The sequence below is a fragment of the Neoarius graeffei genome, chromosome 2 (assembly GCF_027579695.1).
Source record: "Neoarius graeffei isolate fNeoGra1 chromosome 2, fNeoGra1.pri, whole genome shotgun sequence".
NCBI classification, from domain to species: Eukaryota; Metazoa; Chordata; class Actinopteri; order Siluriformes; family Ariidae; genus Neoarius; species Neoarius graeffei.
The window spans coordinates 126,350,945-126,369,856 of NC_083570.1; the positions used below are offsets into that span (position 1 = coordinate 126,350,945).

The 18,912-nt window shown below is 42.2% G+C and overlaps 1 protein-coding gene across 3 annotated transcripts in view; it reads left to right on the forward strand.

Moving 5' to 3' along the window:
• LOC132882262 (NACHT, LRR and PYD domains-containing protein 12-like) overlaps nt 1-15,670 on the forward strand; it is a 56,654-nt gene extending 40,984 nt beyond the window's left edge. For all 3 annotated transcript variants that reach the window (XM_060915541.1, XM_060915542.1, XM_060915543.1), the window contains 3 exons: nt 8,774-8,947; nt 12,786-12,959; nt 15,413-15,670. In XM_060915541.1, the coding sequence (XP_060771524.1) occupies nt 8,774-8,947; nt 12,786-12,959; nt 15,413-15,419 (355 nt within the window). In that variant the 3' untranslated portion in view covers nt 15,420-15,670. The remainder of the gene's footprint in view (nt 1-8,773; nt 8,948-12,785; nt 12,960-15,412) is intronic.
• Nucleotides 15,671-18,912: the final 3,242 nt, after the last annotated feature.

The following is an 18,912-nucleotide window of genomic DNA, read 5'->3' on the forward strand; positions in this document are numbered from 1 at the left end:
TGTAGTTTTTAGCTCTTTAAACCTCTTTTTCTTTTTAAATTTTCTCCTCTTCTTACGAAGACACAGCATGTTTTTCTTCATATCCCATGGATATTTTTAACTTCAACACGCAACCAGGAGCCAGTTTTCTCACTTATTCGAGAGAGGAGCTGCTGGCCCTGAAAACAATGGGACGAGCCGGGATACGACACCCCATCCCGGCGGTGCTGAGGAGCGAAGCGCTGGACACAGCCGAGCCGAGGGAGAGCGCCCCGAGCCCGGCCGAGCCATGCGACGAGAACGTGCCGAAGCGCTGTGTTTATGACGGCTGCTCTGAGATCAGCACTCTGGGAGCCAAGCAGAGGAAACCATGGATGTGTAAAAAGCACCGCAACAAAATGTACAAGAAGAAGAGGGGAAGAACTTCCTGTTTCTACACTGAACACAAAAAAATGCCGAAAACCAGTTTCCTAGCTCCGCTTTGTCTCGCATTGTGTGCGTTAACAGTTTTAGCCAGATGTAAAACGCCTCTGCGAAACCCTCTGCAAAGACACCATCTACGTCCTGTTTTATTTGGCAGCCCGTCACATGCTGCCTATTTGCCATATGGATCAGAAGCCTACTTCGCTTTGGCTCTCCGCCGTCAATTGGCCATTTTGGATTCACTGTCACTCAATTCAAGATCTCGTGCTCTCAAGTTATTCGCTAGTGGCGTGCTTTTGCTCGGAGGAGATGTGAGCCCCAACCCTGGCCCTTCTAATGCTCACTCTGAGCGTGGTTTAAACGCGCTATATTTAAATGCTAGAAGTGTCAAGGCTCTCATTCCACTCGAAGAGAACCCTTCACGTAAAATATGCAAACTAGCCATTCTGCAAGAGTTGGTCTACCGAAATTCATACGACGTGGTTTGCATTAGTGAAACATGGCTGGATGAGTCAGTCTCATCTTCGGAGATTTTTACAGGATACACTATCTTTCGCAAGGATAGAGTAAACAAAACTGGCGGGGGCGTACTTATTGCAGTTAAGCCCGAAATCAAGACTCGACGCTGGCAGGAACTAGAGAGAGACAATGCTGAGTTCATAGTCGTCGAGCTCTACAAGGACCATAATTCACCGGTTATTCTTTATACATTTTATCATCCTGAACCGGGGCCTGAGGATCTACACGAGCTCAACCTCTCTTTGCAAGAGTCACCCGAGACAGCTTGTTTTATTCTCGTCGGAGACTTCAATCTTCGTTCTGTCATCTGGTCTCCGGACGAATCTACCCCAGCAAACACGGGCGTATCTTCAGTAGACGAGGCGTTTCGTACTCTTATGGAGGATAATTTCTTTCGTCAGTTCATTCAGGGACCAACTCACATAGCGGGAAACAAATTAGATCTGTTGCTGTGCAACTTTCCGGAGGTTAAAGTTGCACAGCAACTTTCCGGAGGTTTCACTCCAGCTGAAAGCGGATTTCCCTCGGATCACTATCTGATCGAGTTCTTCATAAGACTAAAATTTACACGATCCAAAACTGTGCGCCGTAAGACGTACAACTACAGTAAAGCCGATTTTGATGATCTCAGAAGACGCCTGGAACTGGTCTCACTTGAATTCTCTCTATCGGACGATGTCGATAATTCCTGGACTCAGTGGAAAGATTTGTTTCTAGCTGCAGTAGAAGAGTGTGTGCCAGTTAAAATCATACGCGATACAAACACTCCGCCTTGGATTGATGGTGAGGTCAGGTATCTTATGCGGAAGAAATATCAAGCGCTAAAAAACTTTAGGAAAAACAAAACGTCAGAACGTAAACAAACTTCGAAATATTAGCAACGATCTCAAGACCCTAGTTAAATGTAAACATCGTGACTGTTTGGCGAGGATTGAAGGATCTTTTCGGGACAACCCAAAACTGTTTGAGCTATCACAAAGCAATTCTGCACCATCGCTCAAATACGGACGCTGTGATTACTCACAACGGTCAAAGCGCTAGTAAGCCCGCGGATAAAGCGGAAATGTTTAACAACTATTTCTGTTCCGTTTTCACTTCTCCCAGCTCAGACAAAGCGTTTTGTGGTTATTCATGTCCCTTGAGATAAGATGAAAAAAATAGCTGAAATAACGCTAACCGTTGACGAAGTGCGTGACTGTCTATCAAATCTAGATGTAACAAAAGCCACCGGTCCTGATGGAATTCCTGCTCGTATTCTAAAGGAGTGTAGCTCACAAATAGCTCCAAGTCTTTGTGATTTATTTAATCGCTCCTTAAAAACTGGGCGCTTTCCTTCAAACTGGAAATGTGCCGACGTCACTCCTGTTCACAAGAAAGACTCAAAGGAGCCTGCTGCAAATTATAGACCTCTCTCTTTGCGTCCAGTTGTAAGTAAAGTTTTGGAGTGCTGTGTTTGCAACAGACTTTATGATCACATCTCGCGACTAATAACATCACTCCAGCATGGCTTTGTGCACAGTCGCTCGTGCGTCACACGACTTCTGTCCGTACTTCACAAAATTGGTGAAGCTCTAGACAAAAACAAACAATCGGACATTTTATATCTGGACTTCGCAAAAGCTTTTGACTGTGTTGACCATACTATCCTGGTCGAAAAGCTGAAATGGTACGGTATCGATGGGTGTCTGCTAGAGTGGTTTCGAGATTATCTTGGGGGAAGAACACAAAGAGTGGTAATTGATGGCGCGGTCTCTAAGCCTCTGGTGTGCCTCAGGGCAGCCTGGTCAGTCCTGCGCTTTTCACTATTTTTATCAATGATCTTCCCAACGTCGTGGATAAAGAAACTGGAGTCGCTCTATATGCAGACGACACAAAACCTTTTCGCACTATCCTGACATCCGAAGACAGCGAGCAATTACAGCGCGATCTAGCCAATGCCGAGGGGTGGAGTTGTGAATCGAACATGCAGTATAATGCCAGCAAGTGCAAAATATTGACCGTCACGCGGAAAAAAACTCCAATCATTCACGACTACCACCTGGGCAGCACGTGCCTTCAACGGGTTGACAGAAAAAGACCTGGGCGTGGTTATTTCAAGTAATTTAAAATGGGATTCGCACGTCTGCTCAATAGTCAACAAGGCTAACCGGATGCTTGGCTTTCTAAAAAGATCCTGTCCCTTGCTGATGGAAATTCAAGTGAGGAGGACTTTATATTTGTCGCTCGTTAAGTCACAGCTCTGTTACGCGTCTGAAGTATGGTCCCCTGCTAGTGTCAACCTTAGAAGCCTGTTAGAGAGTCCAACGACGTGCAACGCGCTGGATACTACAACAGCGTATTGGGGATGCTACTTACTCAGACAGACTCAGCAGCCTGCACTTGCTTCCTCTGACTTATGACAGGGAGATTAGAGACTTAGTCTTTGTATATAAATGCATTAATGGCCAAACAGATTTGAACATAAACCTCTACGTGTCTTTTGTAACTCATGACCGGTCTAGGGCCCAAAATCCGAAATTAATTTTAAAACCTGCACACTGCAGAACCTCAACTTATCAGGCCTCATTCTTCAATAGGATTGTTAAACCATGGAACTATGTATGTAAATATTTTTCCCCAGATAAATTCCGTAGCCTCCCTGTTTTCAAATCATCCCTGTTCGAGCTGTACTTTGAATTACTGACCTCCACCTATAATACGGACTTTTCATGTACTTGGTCTGTGTACCGTGACTGTGGTTGCCACAGATCAATTAAGTTTAATTTTAATTTTATGATTTTTCTCTTTTATACCTTCGGGGAAACGCCTTGCATGGGTCGCCCGTTCGCGTTCTCCCCTTTGGGCTGACTTACTTTATTTTTTATGTTTATTTCTTTTTTTATGTTTATTTTGTAACAGTCCAGTAAAGTTAGTAAAATAAAAATAAATAAATAAAAAGGAAACCCAGGGGCTGCAAAGCCGGAGCTAAGCTAAAGGCTAGGCTAGCGGACAACCGGTGGCGCTACAAACCATCCATTCCCTCCGTTATCATGGGGAATGTGAACTCGCTGCCGAATAAGGTCGACGAGCTCTCCGCACTGAACAACCAGCGGATTTACCGGGAGAGCGGTTTATTTCTTTTTACGGAGACATGGCTAACACACCTCGTACCGGATGCTAATGTGGACCTGCGGGGATTCACTGCTGTGAGAGCCGACAGAGACGCTAAAGCATGCGGGAAAGGCAAAGGTGGGGGACTCATCATTTACGTGACCAACCGCTGGTGTAACCCGGGACGTATCTCCGTAAAGACAGTCTTATGTTGCCCGGACTTGGAGCTGCTAGCCGTTAGCTTGCGGCCATATTATCCGCTGAGGGAGTTCAGTCACGTGATCACCATCTGTGTTTCCATCCCTCCGAGGGCAGCCGCTGCATGTGAGAGGATTCACTCTGTCACAGCAAGGCTGCAGACACAGCACCCTCAGGCCTTTATCATCATTTCTGGGGACTTTAACCACGCTACTGTGGACTCTACTTTGGCTGCTTTTTACCAGGCTGTGGACTGTATCTTTTTAATTTCCCTGAGGGAACCCTCCCAAAGGGATCAATAAAGTTCTCTCTAATCTCAGTAAGTGTATTATCGCCCAGCGCTTTCATGTTGTTTACTTTTGTGTGTGTCAATAAATAGCATTATCCGTGTACCATACAAACACAGGAACACCTAATTTAGAGTATAGTCTCTCTTATTTCTTACCCTGGCAACAGTCAACTTGTGAAGTGCTGATTTTCTTGGTCTTTTTCTTGGCTCTGCTTGGTCCTCGGCTTTTTCCGGGTGTATATTTACGTTGAGTGTGTGGTAAATTCCAAATCTCTGAATTGTTGTTGACGGTGTTCATTATATAGCCGAGCGTGTGGCGGGGTGTACTGGGCTTGGAATGTGCGCCTGCGTGCGTGTGGATTGACGGAGTGAGGTAGGAGTGGGGAAAGTTATCTATGAAATACCAAGCTGTCAAAGGGCTGCTAATTAGGTTACCGGCTGTATTAATTAACTAATTAGTAATGGGAGCTTAGGAATTTGAAACAGGGCTCTATAATTTAGATATAATTATGGATTATTTGAAATTATCTTTTTTTGACCATTAAATACCATACAGGAGCCACACTGAATAATTAAACAATTAATCAGTGGAGGATATATATTCAAAATTAATAATTTAAAAATGTATATATATAATTTTAATTTTCTGGTTTTCAATTTCTCAAAATAAATTAATTATTGATGGAGTCCAATTGATGGAGCAGAACTCAAGGGCTGATAGATGAAGATGAATAGAAACTTTATTTGTATCCATTCATCTGTGAGTCAGTAGAGGTGTGGAGGTTTTCATAAGATATATTATCTTGTCATTTGATAACTAGATTTCAGTGTATAATAATCAGTGATTTACAGTATTAATCAGTCTGTTTTTGTTATCAGTTGTTTTTATTTGTAGCATTGTTGTCATTTGTTTCTCTTGTCCAAACTCTTGTCCAAACTAGTGATATCTCATCAAGTCATAAATTTTATGATAATGTTAGTTTTTGTGATATTTGTTCCTGAACTGCAGAGTACTGATCTGTGTATATATAATGGTTAGTGTTTCTGGATCTCATAGTATACTTATTTTGTTCTTAAAATTTTATGTTCATAATTTCTATTCTATTGGGATATATTGCTTCTGAACTTCAGCAGAATAATTGGTGAATTATGGTATCAATCAGTCTGTTTTACTATATTTTTGAACTTTTGCCTCAGTATATCAAGTACTGATTGCTTTTGATTCATAGATATTATGTATATGTTGTGAATTTGGAAACAAATGCCGTAAAGATTGGGTTACAAATAGTTTTGTTGGTTTTTTCTCACATATTTCTTCGGACAAGTCAACTTCACATTCGGACAAGTAAATTTCCTTTCAACTTGCCCGACAGGACAAGCGGTTTCAAAAGTTAACGTAGAGCCCTGCCATTTTAGACGAGAGTGTGGAAGAGGAAAGCTATTGCACTAAACTATAAACCTTAAATTGACTTTATTGCTATTTCAGTGCAGTGCACATTTTCAGAAGCAAAACGTTTTATATATTTATTTCAATTTGATTTGACTGTTTTTGAGTCCATTGCTGGTAATTTGGACCGAGTTACTGTCTTTTGTCAGTATTGTTTTCAGGTACAAAATCAAAATATAAGTTGTGATAATCTTGAGAAGGCTCTTTTTAATTTTGGGGGGGTCATTATTTATGGGAGGGTCATGAAAAAGTGACACTACTTTGTACGGAGATGAGGAGATTATTGCCTCCTACAATGATGTGGCTTGGGGATATTCTGCAAAAATGTTCAGCCTCGCTGCGCTCGGCAACAACATGTACCCCTAAAGTCTACTTTTCTAGCCAAAAATCAATGACATAGTGTATTATGAACTGTATGAAATGTGGTGGCCTGAATGCAGGTACCGCACGCATTCGGGCCACCACATTTTCCATTTGGGCCAGTAACTTTTCAATTCCGCTGGCCCAATGGGCCACCAGTGGTAAATGCTTAATGTCTAGGCCTGAACACTATTAAAAGTAATTTCAGGAATAGATCTCTTGTGTGATGTGTAATTCACCCTCTCATTGAAATATGGCGGAAATGTTTCGGTGCGCGCTTTGCACATCACGGACCTCGGTGATTTTAAAATGCTGCTCCGGCCCTGATCATCTCTGCCCCTTTTTCCCTGAGCAGCAGGGTTTGAAACTCCAGCTATGTGCCGCAACATAGTGCGCTTGTCAGTCGTCAGCAACTTTGTTGCTTTGCTCATTAGCCGCAGGTTACCGCATCACTGATTTTATCTGAGACATTAACGAACGTTCTAAACAATTCTAACATGTCAGAATGTTTATGCAGGTGCTCATGGGAGTTGTAGGCGCGTAATATTACACTGCAGTGCGTTTATTATATCAGATGCCTTCAGAGAAAACTACAATTAAAATATATCGTTATACCACAGAATAAACCACCCGCCAAAGTGGCTAGTGGGACTAAAGTCATTACCCGCCAAAGCCCAATTTTACCCGCATTTGGCGGGTGGGCGGGTGCTAATGTAAAGCCCTGGTTCTGAATAATAAAGTTAATTTTCCACACTCATTGTAGGAGCCAAACTTTAATTTAAACTTGCTTTGGTTTAGAGATTCATATTTTTTGCTTTCGATTTACTGGCACTCAGCTTGGAACTTTTATTTTGACGGAGTCTTAGGTCACCTGTTCAGGTAGAAGATGGTGCCCTCCGTGTGCTCAGTCGAGTCTCAGTTAGGCCAAGTTTACATTAGACCGTATCTGTCTCATTTTCTTCGCGGATGCACTGTCCGTTTACATTAAACCGCCTGGAAACGCCGGGAAACGGGAATCCGCCAGCGTCCACGTATTCAATCCAGATCGTGTCAGCTCCGGTGCTGTGTAAACATTGAGATACGCGGATACGCTGTGCTGAGCTCTAGCTGGCGTCCTCATTGGACAACGTCACTGTGACATCCACCTTCCTGATTCGCTGGCGTTGGTCATGTGACGCGACTGCTGAAAAACGGCGCGGACTTCCGCCTTGTATCACCTTTCATTAAAGAGTATAAAAGTATGAAAATACTGCAAATACTGATGCAAATACTGCCCATTGTGTAGTTATGATTGTCTTTAGGCTTGCCATCCTTCCACTTGCAAGTAGTAAGTGATCTGCGCTGGGATCACACACACAGCAGCTCAGTCCCGAATCACTGCTTGTGCGCTTCACTCGCGCGCTCTGTGAGCTGCGCAGGGCCGGAGTGCGCACCCTCCAGAGGGCACTCGCTGTTCAGGGCGGAGTGATTTGGAGCGCAGGATGCCTGCGGAGCCGAGCGTATCCGTGTATTGGTGTTGCTGTGTGCACGCTAATCGTTTTAAAAACGTTAATCTGATGATCCGCTGATACGGTCTAATGTAAACCCCACCTTAGACAATGGAAGATGCTGGAGACCAGTAGTTGTGGGGTTTTATTTATTTATTTATTTATTTAAACCGCTTCAAAGCTATGCGTGAACAATTAGACTTAAAGGAGAACTGAAGTCATTTTTAAACTTGCTTTATTTCTTAACGTGTTATTCAGTTACATTTTCGGTTTTAGTAACCTTATATCGTGACTCGTATTGGCAACTAATTGCAATTAAATATTATATTTATCGGCCTATTCGGTTTTTGTAGGCCGTGATGTGGTTCGTTTTAGGTAAACAAAGCAAACATTTAAAACGAAACAACTCTATTCCTTTCAGAAAACTGAAAGATGGGTTCTCGGTATGGCCATGGGTGCGTTCATTCCCCAGAAGAACCGCCTCCTTCCATTCTGCCATCAACTGATCATGTTCAAATAATGCTGTGGAGAAATCACTGAACTTGATTTTATCCAGTCTACGGCTGTGACGTGACCCTCGTGATTACTGATAGACTGTCTCAGTGTCACCTGCGAATAAACAATCACGTTTTAGAAAAGAAATGAAAAAACATCCACTTTCAAAGCCGCTTCATAGTAACGAGTAACGAGGACCCTGATAGAAATGTAGTGGAGTAAAAAGTACGATATTTGTCTTTCAAATGTAGTGAAGTTAGTCATAAGTTTCCAAAAAAAATACTTAAGTAAAGTACCGATACTCAAAAAGTGGACTTCAGTACAGAACTCAAGTAAATGCACTTCATTACTGTCCACCTCTGGAGATAAGCGCGTAACAACTAAACAGCATCCAAAGTGTTTTGACTTTGTTAGACCACTACACTCATCATCTTTAAAGTCAGTATTAAATCTGTTGATGAAGTGTGTGTCATTGTGTCTCTGCAGGTTGGAGCGGTGTGGTGTCTCAGATGAAGGCTGTGCTGCTCTGAGTTCAGCTCTGAGATCAAACCCCTCACACCTGAGAGACCTGAATCTGACCGAGAATAATCTGGGAGACTCAGGAGTGAAGCGTCTCTGTGCTGGACTGGAGAATCCTCACTGTAAACTGGAGACACTGGGGTAAGATCATCTCTCTGAGAGTCACATGACCTGCTCCTCAGTAAGACCCATTCTCTAATAGTGAGACTGAAGCAGAGGTTTTAGCTTCATCATCAGTGTCCTGAGGAGGAAGATTGTTTCTGTTCACTGCACACTGATGATTTGTCACAGAGTCTTTGGGTCAGATGGACGTATGTGAGAAGCTGCAGCACAAAACGGGACTTGATCCGACTGCGATGTGTCTGAACTCACTGTGAAATTTACTACAACACTGTAGTAAATTGATGAAAAACACAGAATTGATGAAAAAACTTTTGCTTTTAAATTAAAAAATGTAAATGGGGCCGACCATAGTAACCGTCTTTCTGTTGATTTTTTTGAATAATTCAAATAATGTAATATAGTAATAAATATAGCCACAAGCAGCGATCATCGGGGTCCAAGCAATATGGGGCCAAGTGAGACCACACCCGATTTTAAATTTCTTACTTAAGAGGTTCTTAAAGTGAGACGGCCTTTCAATTTCATAAAACCGATGAAATTTAGTTGCGTCTGAAATGTGGTGATTGTGATATCTGTTTATTTCTGTAATATCTCACAAAATATCAGGCCATTCTGGGGCTGGGAAGTTATTTAATTTGAGGGGATTAAAGCAAATAATGTGCATGAAATCGCTCGCTTGGCGCAGTCAAGCAGACAGAGGAAGTCCGTGTGCGCATGCGCAGGTTTACCTTCTTCTTCTTCTTCTTCTTTAGGGTTTTACAGCAGCTGGCATCCACAGTGTTGCATTACTGCCATCTACAGGTTTCCCTTTGAGCGTGCACTGACAGTTCCATCATTCTGTCGCTAAACGAACAGCTGATCACACCGAGTTGCTCGCTGAGCGCCAATATTTATTAGTTTGGTCCTGCGTTTCCTTTCCTTCGTATATAACATAACGTCTATTCTTCTCGCTTTCCGTTACTGTAGTCGGTCTTTCACGATTCATTTGCACACTCACATCCTCCATTTTTCTCTCCTGTTTCAAATTTGTATCCCACAATGCCTTGCGTGAACGGGGAAAGCCCACCATGTGAAGGGATCTTGAATTGGGTCATGGTGAAGCAGGAAAAAATAGCGGAGAATTTAGGGCCATGTGGCTAAAGGCACTCTACCTTTAAGATATTACAATATTTCAGTTTTAGCGCCCCCTGTGGACAAAACGCGATGGTTAATAATGAAAATCGAGACGACTGCAGTCAGTACTATCTCTCTGAAACGATCAAACATTTAGATTCTACCAGCAGATTGCGCTCCATCCAAAAGCTGAAATATGCAGGCATCACAGAGCCATGTAATCGGCACGGTGGTGTAGTGGTTAGCACGGTCGCCTCACAGCAAGAAGGTTGTGGGTTCGAGCCCTGTGGCCAGCGAGGGCCTTTCTGTGTGGAGTTTGCATGTTCTCCCCGTGTCTGCGTGGGTTTCCTCCGGGTGCTCCGGTTTCCCCCACAGTCCAAAGACATGCAGTAGGTTAATATGGGACGGCCTTGAGCGAGGCACCGAACTCCCAACTGCTCCCCGGGTGCTGTTAGCATGGTGTGATGAATAAAGTTGTTTTCTTTCTTAATTTACCCATAATTTTTTTTCCTGTGTGTGTGTGTGCGCGTGCGTGCTCGCTGATTTGTTCACTTGTGTGCATGTGTTCGCTGCTTCAGATGGGTGTTAAATGCAGAGGAGAAATTTCGCTGTGTAACTTCTATAAGTTTATCTGTAGATGTTTACTGAATTGGGCTCACAATCACTCGTGTACACTTGTGCCGCTCGTCAAACGCAAAGCTTAAACATGGCCACATAAACAAATCCACAGTTAGGATTACGCCATGTGAAAGGCCCCGATAAACCAAGTTTGGTGCCTGTGTGAGTTACAGTTTTCTGTCCACATACTTTTAGGAGATTATTATTATTATTATTATTATTATTATAAGAAAACCAACAGGGTTCCTACAGTTTTGCTCCATGGGCCCCTAGTAATATAGTAATAAAAGGATAAAGTAGTAAATATTCTCTCAGGACGTCTCCGTCTCGCTGCTCTGAACAGGGTTGCCAGATCTACGTTACAGAAGCAGCTCAGTGGATCAGCAGGATTAAACCCATGCAGTTTTCCTCAGTAGTGCTTTCACTAAAATCATCTCCTATTCCACATTTAGTCATAAATACAGACTGTCTGTGAGTAAACCCACTGACTCCGTTCCATTCATACAGTAACCCAGAGCTAAAGTGGAGAACAGGATCAATAGGTGTGTGAGAGGAGATCACAGGGCACGACCACTACGCTCTGTTTTATTCTACAGATATGATTAACATCAGGTTCACAAACATCACCAATCCATGGGAAAAAAAACACACACACACACACACACACACACACACACACACACACACAGAGAACTGTAAAGAAGAAGAATTCTTTTCTGAAATTAAAACTCTACCTGAAATAGCAATTCCTTGCAACAAATATTGCCACGTGAGGTTGATGAGGTTCCCGACACACAATCCAGTTAAGCACTCACAGAAAGTTCAATGAAATGAGATGGTGGTTTATTCCATTAAGACAATTCCAGTTTACTTTACGGTTGCGAACAAAGGATCAAAAAGGGAAACTAAAGTAAAGCTCTGTTAGTTTAGTAGGTTATTCCAATGCATTCGGCTTATTGCGGTCGGAAAACTATTCCGCCTCGTCATCTACCTTACTCCTGATTCAAAGGACTAATTAAAGCTTGCAGTTACGCGCCACACCGGCATGTCAAGGGGAGTGGCTACATACCACATGACAGGTAAGACAATCAGGTAAGTATCTAACATAATTCTAACATAATTCCTTTTCCAGGTTACCAAACTAAATCATATAGAAACAACAAATACTAAGTCATACAGCAACCTAAATATGACTCCTACACTACCATACATTGAAAAATGCACCAATTTGAACATAACAGGTGATTTAAAAATCTATATTTCACTACTTGTGTTTGCAGAAACATTTTTGAAGCCTTTGACATGACCTGGTTTTCTGCGTTCATTAATAATAAAACATGGTCTAATCTTCATCCAAGTCAGAAGAGTCGACAAACCCATTCTGTCTCAAGAAAACACACTCGCACTTGTTCTTGTCAGTCCTGAATAAACCATTTAAACATCCACACTCTGGGTTTTAAAGTGTGTGACCCTCTCTGATAACGACTTCTCCAAAAGCTAATGAGAGTCCGACCCTGTTCTATAAAATACACACACAGTCTGATTACTGACCGTCTGATCTTCTCAGGAAAGAGCTGTTCATGTGAACTCTGATTAAAGAGAGATTTTGTAGAGATGTGTGAAGCAGGAAAACGTGACTAAAACAGCGTTTGTAAAGAGCGAGTGTGTGTGACTCGGTCCACAGGAAGATAAATTGTCTCCAAACAGAGCAGATTCAGTGCTGTTGCTCCTCTGCCTAAGATCGAGGCATCCTGCAAAAATCACTCCAAGAGCACAGCATGGAATACTGAAGGAGGAGAAAGAGAAAGCAAAGGAGAGCAGAACAGCTGCAGAAATCTCTAGAACTCACTAAAGTCTCTGTTCATGTGTCCACTGGAAGAAACAACACTGAACAATAAAACTGTTCTAAATTACAGAGAAAGTCTGTTTAACAAAACCAATGAAAATCATTTCCATCCAACACTAATCAGGTATTCTTCTACAGACTGAACGATTATGGAGCGATATTCTCTCTCTCACACACACACACACACACACACACACACACCTCGAATTTAAAGACACGAAGTGAATCTTGATGATCATAAACTGAGACAGTGAAGTGTGTGTCATTGTGTCTCTGCAGGTTGGTGTGTTGTGGTGTCTCAGATGAAGGCTGTGCTGCTCTCGCTTCAGCTCTGAGATCAAACCCCTCACACCTGAGAGACCTGAATCTGTCTGGGAATAAAATCGGAGACTCAGGAAAGAATCTGCTCTCTGCTCTTAAGGATGATGAACATTACAAACTACAGACACTGTGGTGAGTAATGACTTTTTTAGTTCAGTGTTGGGGAAGAAGAAAAATCTTTTAACCTCGTTATCATTTTTGTTTAATTTCAGTAAAGATCACATGACCAGGCCATGAAATGAAACCAGTTTTAGAAATTTTCACTGTGTTCTATTTAATCAGATGTGGGTTTTTTTTCCTTCTCACAATTACCTTTTACGGAGCTGTAGAGGGGACATGGTGAATAAAAAAATAACAAAGCGTGGGAACGACTTATAAGGCGTGTGCACGAGATATTAATGCGCGCACACGAGTTATAACCCGTGCGCACGCTTTGCGTTAAGGCGTGCGCTCGGGTAGTTAAAAGTGAGGGGATGAATTACAAACCGTTCCCTCGCTTTCATTAAGGCGTGCGCTGGAGTTATAAAGGCGTGCGCACGGGTTATTAAAAAGTGAGGGAACGTCTTAAAACGCGTTCCCTCGGTTTATATCCAAGGCGTAGGGATGATATCCTATGTCATTCCCTCAACTCCTGATGAAAAATCAAAAGACTAATTACCATTCGGTTTATTGAGGTGCACAGCAGTACACACATAGTTGCAACTGCGCAGACTGCACAGGTTGCGAGCTCGAGCTTGGTTGCTATGGTTACCCACAAGTTTGACAGGCATACCGGGGACAGCTCCTCCTAGTTCAGGACCCCAACACGGCATGATGAAGGGTGCCAAAAGGCAGAAAACGATTGCATCGTTTTTTCAACAAAAAAAAAACGACTGTAAGTAAACTGTGCCTTACTTTATCATATCACCTTGCAATTTTTTGATCGTCTGTTGAAAGTAATGTCGTAGTGAAAGTAAAATCATACGGAGTAGAGAAGCCTTTCTGGTAGCCTCCTTCTTTCGGTGGCAGCCTGTAGATACAGTGCTCAGAAGGCAGTTTTAATGTTTAATCTAGCGTTCCCTGCCATAATTTCAGCGAGCATATTGTTTCATAAGGAAACTTTGCGAAGAGTTGTTGACTGACTGCCGCTCACGCAACACACAGGCAGAGTTAGAAAGTCAGGATGCACTGGTTTACACTTTACACACACACACGTAGCCCAGCCTCTCGCTATGGTTAACAGTTGGAACTAGTTTTGCAGTTGCTGTGCGTGATGATAATGTGTAAACTTTGGATTTCCATAGGCTATGTTAAAATGTTATCATTGTCCTGGCCTGCAGGTAGTTCCTGGTGATGCCAGTGAGGGAGGTGAAATAACATGTATACACACTACCGTTCAAAAGTTTGGGGTCACCCAGACAATTTTGTGTTTTCCATGAAAAGTCACACTTTTATTTCCCACCATAAGTTGTAAAACGAATAGAAAATATAGTCGAGACATTTTTCTGGCCATTTTGAGCATTTAATCGACCCCACAAATGTGATGCTCCAGAAACTCAATCTGCTCAAAGGAAGGTCAGTTTTATAGCTTCTCTAAAGAGCTCAACTGTTTTCAGCTGTGCTAACATGATTGTACAAGGGTTTTCTAATCATCCATTAGCCTTCTGAGGCAATGAGCAAACACATTGTACCATTAGAACACTGGAGTGAGAGTTGCTGGAAATGGGCCTCTATACACCTATGGAGATATTGCACCAAAAACCACACATTTGCAGCTAGAATAGTCATTTACCACATTAGCAATGTATAGAGTGGATTTCTGATTAGTTTAAAGTGATCTTCATTGAAAAGAACAGTGCTTTTCTTTCAAAAATAAGGACATTTCAAAGTGACCCCAAACTTTTGAATGGTAGTACATATATATATATATATATATACACACACACAAAATGGAATCATTTGCTGACAGCTCAGTCCCCCCCAGTTCAAAAATCCTATCTGCGCACCTGCTTGTGACACCCTGCTGTCTCTGACTTCATCCTGCTGCTTTTGTCTGAATAAGATGATCTCGGCTTTTCCCTGTTTCTGATCAGCAGCACACTTTCTTCTCGACTCTCCTTAAAACTCAGTAAAATGATCCTCTTTAATGCCACACGGCCACAAATATGTGATTTAAGGAGCCACTTGACTCACTCTGACACTCCTTCCTGCTCTCCACCTCCACACCGTGTCTTCTGTCCTTCCTGTAAACTTCACCTCGGCTTCTTCTTAAAGTCACTGCACTTAAATCTACATGTAGAACAAGAGATCAAACCCACCGCAGTGGGAGTTACTGTTTAAAAAGCTCCAAAGCCTGGGATTGGATAAGAGCAGTGATGTGATGGGAAACATCTGCTCACTTTCCTGTTAGATCTTGTGGAAGTTCTCGTTTGTTGGAGCTAAATGTCAGAACACAGATCTTATAGAAGACTGAATAAATGTTGGATTAAATTATAAACAGGAGATGATGATAATGTTTCTCTTGGAGCAGAGATGATTACATGCTGGTGGTCATGAAGTACCGCAGTCCAGTGTGTGGGGATTAATCCAGATGTTTTTCTTTTCAGGATTTGATGAACATCTGTGTGTGTGATGAAGACTCTTGTGTTCCTGCAGTTCCATGTTGGAAATGAGCACTTTATTAGGAACAACTTGTGACCTGCATGAAACTGCTTACAGTACTCTGCACAATTTATCAGTCAGATCCAGTCCAAAGAATTAAAAATATAAATAGTGTTTTATTTTTATTGGATAAAACTAGTTTGTGTATTTAAATTTCTGCAACAGTTCAATAAATTTATCTCATATCAATATATATATATGAACTTATTTGTGTGCTGTACATTATTCCTTGGTGTTTCAGGTGTAATGGTGTGTATACATACACACACACACACACTGAAAGAAACTCGACAGTTTTTACAAAAGACCAAAAACATTTATTATTAAATGTCAAACATTTCATTCATTCAGTCTTATCTACAGTCCAGTGGGATAATGTGATGGCTTTGTGTGAACTAGGGCCATCCTTAAAAAAAAATCCGTTTCCTGTCCACCGGGTGAGCAAAAAAATTTTCAGTCGGGAGGGAGGGATTTTTTTTTTTTAATGGATGGATATGAAATCGCAATGCTGTGTTTGGTTTTTCTTTCAGTACTTTTTTATTACAAAAGCAGACACATTTAATAAAATGACAGTTTAATCAACTGAAACTTGTACAAAAACTAAGTTAGCATTTTAAATGCTGACTGCAACATTTGCAAAACTTTTACAAAGGTACTTAAAATGTCCAACACACGGACTTTTTGTAGTTCTAAATCGAGCGTTAGGCCTAGTTCGGATAAAATTACACTATTAAAATGATCACTGAATGATTTGTTTTTCTGAATCTTTACTATTTTGTTGTTCGCTAGAATACCATTTTGCGATTTCACACTTAAGCAAATGTTTGAAAACTCCGGATCTCCTTCCTTCATGGTGGCTGCCATTTTTTTGTGCCGCACGGCGCATGCGCAGAGCTCATTCAATTCTATATTCTGCGCGGAATGCAGGGCTTTCCACAAGCGCCGGCTGCCGGCCATACAGCCGACTACACAATTAAGTCCAGCCGGCTACTTTAATGGCTATTATTTTTGTAGCCCACAGGCTCTAAATATTAATTTTCGATTTTAATAAAATTAAATGTTTATCTAACGGACTGACAATAATGTCAAACTGAACCGCACTCATTTAAGTTGTGATTCGTGCTGTTTGTACTGATAACCACAAATTCCCTGCCGACTTCGTTGATGAAGGGAGAGTAACTCATCCGCGGCCCCGACATGCGGTGTGTGCGCGCGCGCACTCGGCGGAGGCAGTAGTGTGTCGGAGGGAACAGAAGCAGAGATAACGCTTATTTTGTCTCCGGTAAACCAGTCTTCTCTCGTTCAATTACATGCTGGCATCAAAAGACACCGTTGGTTGTAAATGAACCCAAACTGAGTGGTTGGAGTGTATTTTCATACACAAATGGAGAAATGTTCGCTGAGTGTTTGTGTAGCCCCACTGCAGACCGTTGTCGTTGTTAATTCATAGCATGCTCAGCTGCGTGAATGTGTCATGCACCGAAAATAAGAGATTTACAAGCCAGGAACGCCTCATGATGCAACACGCAAGAAAAGAAAGAAGATTTACTGCCATTTTACTTTGTATTTGAGTAAAGTGAATAAATAAATGGTCTGTGGAAAATACATTTAATCCTGGGAACTGCGTGCACAGGAGTTTACTGTGTGTTTACTCCCCCCGGCTGGCTACTTATTTGTCATGGCTGGCTAGTATGAGCCTTAGTGGAAAGCCCTGGGAATGCGTAAATATCAAGTTCGATTTTAGATTTACGAACCCGAAAAAAATGTCGAAAAACCGGCGTTTAAAAAAAAAATTTCAACCGCATAAACGGTACTCACCTGGCCGGTGGACCGGAAACAGAACATTTTTTAATAATGGCCTAGTATCACTGCAGTGTGTGTGTGATGGCTTTAGTATTTGATTCCTCTTCTATAGGGCTGGAGGACTCGAGTCCAGTCTTGTGATTACAGATTTTATTTGTAATAACTCCACCCCACCCCTCGGTGTAGAAAGGGGACGTTATTAAACAGCACCTAATTATTTATTTTAAAATAATAATAATCAGAATTCAGTGATCTACAAATGGAATGTGAGTCCGTGTGAAATGAAGTAGGGGTTTAATTATGCATGACTCAGTCTGCAGCCCTGCCCCAGTAAACAGTTTAAACAACAACAGAACATCAAGTCATGAATTAAATTAAACCTCATGCGTCAAACTCAAGGTCTGTGAGCCAAATATGGCTTGCTGCCTCATTTCATTCAGCCCCATGAACCTAAAGCAAAGAATAATGTTGAAAGAGCCTGCAGTTCTCTCCTCCTCTACATTTCACACTGTCTCGAATTCTCACTGTAGCCCAGAGACCGTGACTGTACAGCACGGACACATCTCTGTGCTGAAACTCTGCTGAAAACCAACGTCCATGTGCTGTGTTTGATGGAAGTCATACTGGCGTCTAAAACAATTCAGAAACCCATCAGATGTGGGCAGTGGCGTAAACAGGAATTACTCTGTGTGTGCAGGATCTTTGCAAAATAAAATCATGATCGCACGATCATTTAAGGCACAATCTCCCATCAAACAATCTCACTGCACGAGGAACAACATTTAAACACAACATATTGGAGAGAGTGTGCAATTCTTCATTATACAAATAATACATTTTATTGGCAAAGTATGATTGTAAAAGATGCCCACTGAACATTTTGACTGCATCCCCAGTCAAGACTGGCTAAATCCAGCCCAGATCCACACAAGCTTTCTTTCTTGAAAGATGATGATAAAAGGCTTAATGATATCCATCCATTATCTATAGCACTTCTCCATCAGGGTCGTGGGGGAAGCTGGATCCAATCCCAGCTGACTTCGAGCAAGAGGAGGGGTTCACCCTGGACACGCCACCAATCTATCACAGGACTGGCTTCATAATATATCGATAATTAAAGCGGCATCCACTATTAAAAGTAATTGATTTGAACTTGTTCCAATGGAAAGACATGAACCAGAAATGTTCTGGTAAATATTAATGAGAAATTAATGTTGAATAATTGACATTTAAGACACAATATGACCAAATATTTTGTTGAACATATTTTGTTTTGGTGGCGGCACGGTGGTGTAGTGGTTAGTGCTGTTGCCTCACAGCAAGAAGGTCCTGGGTTCGAGCCCCGTGGCCGGCGAGGGCCTTTCTGTGCGGAGTTTGCATGTTCTCCCCGTGTCCGCGTGGGTTTCCTCCGGGTGCTCCGGTTTCCCCCACAGTCCAAAGACATGCAGGTTAGGTTAACTGGTGACTCTAAATTGAGCGTAGGTGTGAGTGTGAATGGTTGTCTGTGTCTATGTGTCAGCCCTGTGATGACCTGGCGACTTGTCCAGGGTGAACCCCGCCTTTCACCCGTAGTCAGCTAGGATAGGCTCCAGCTCGCCTGCGACCCTGTAGAACAGGATAAAGCGGCTACAGATAATGAGAT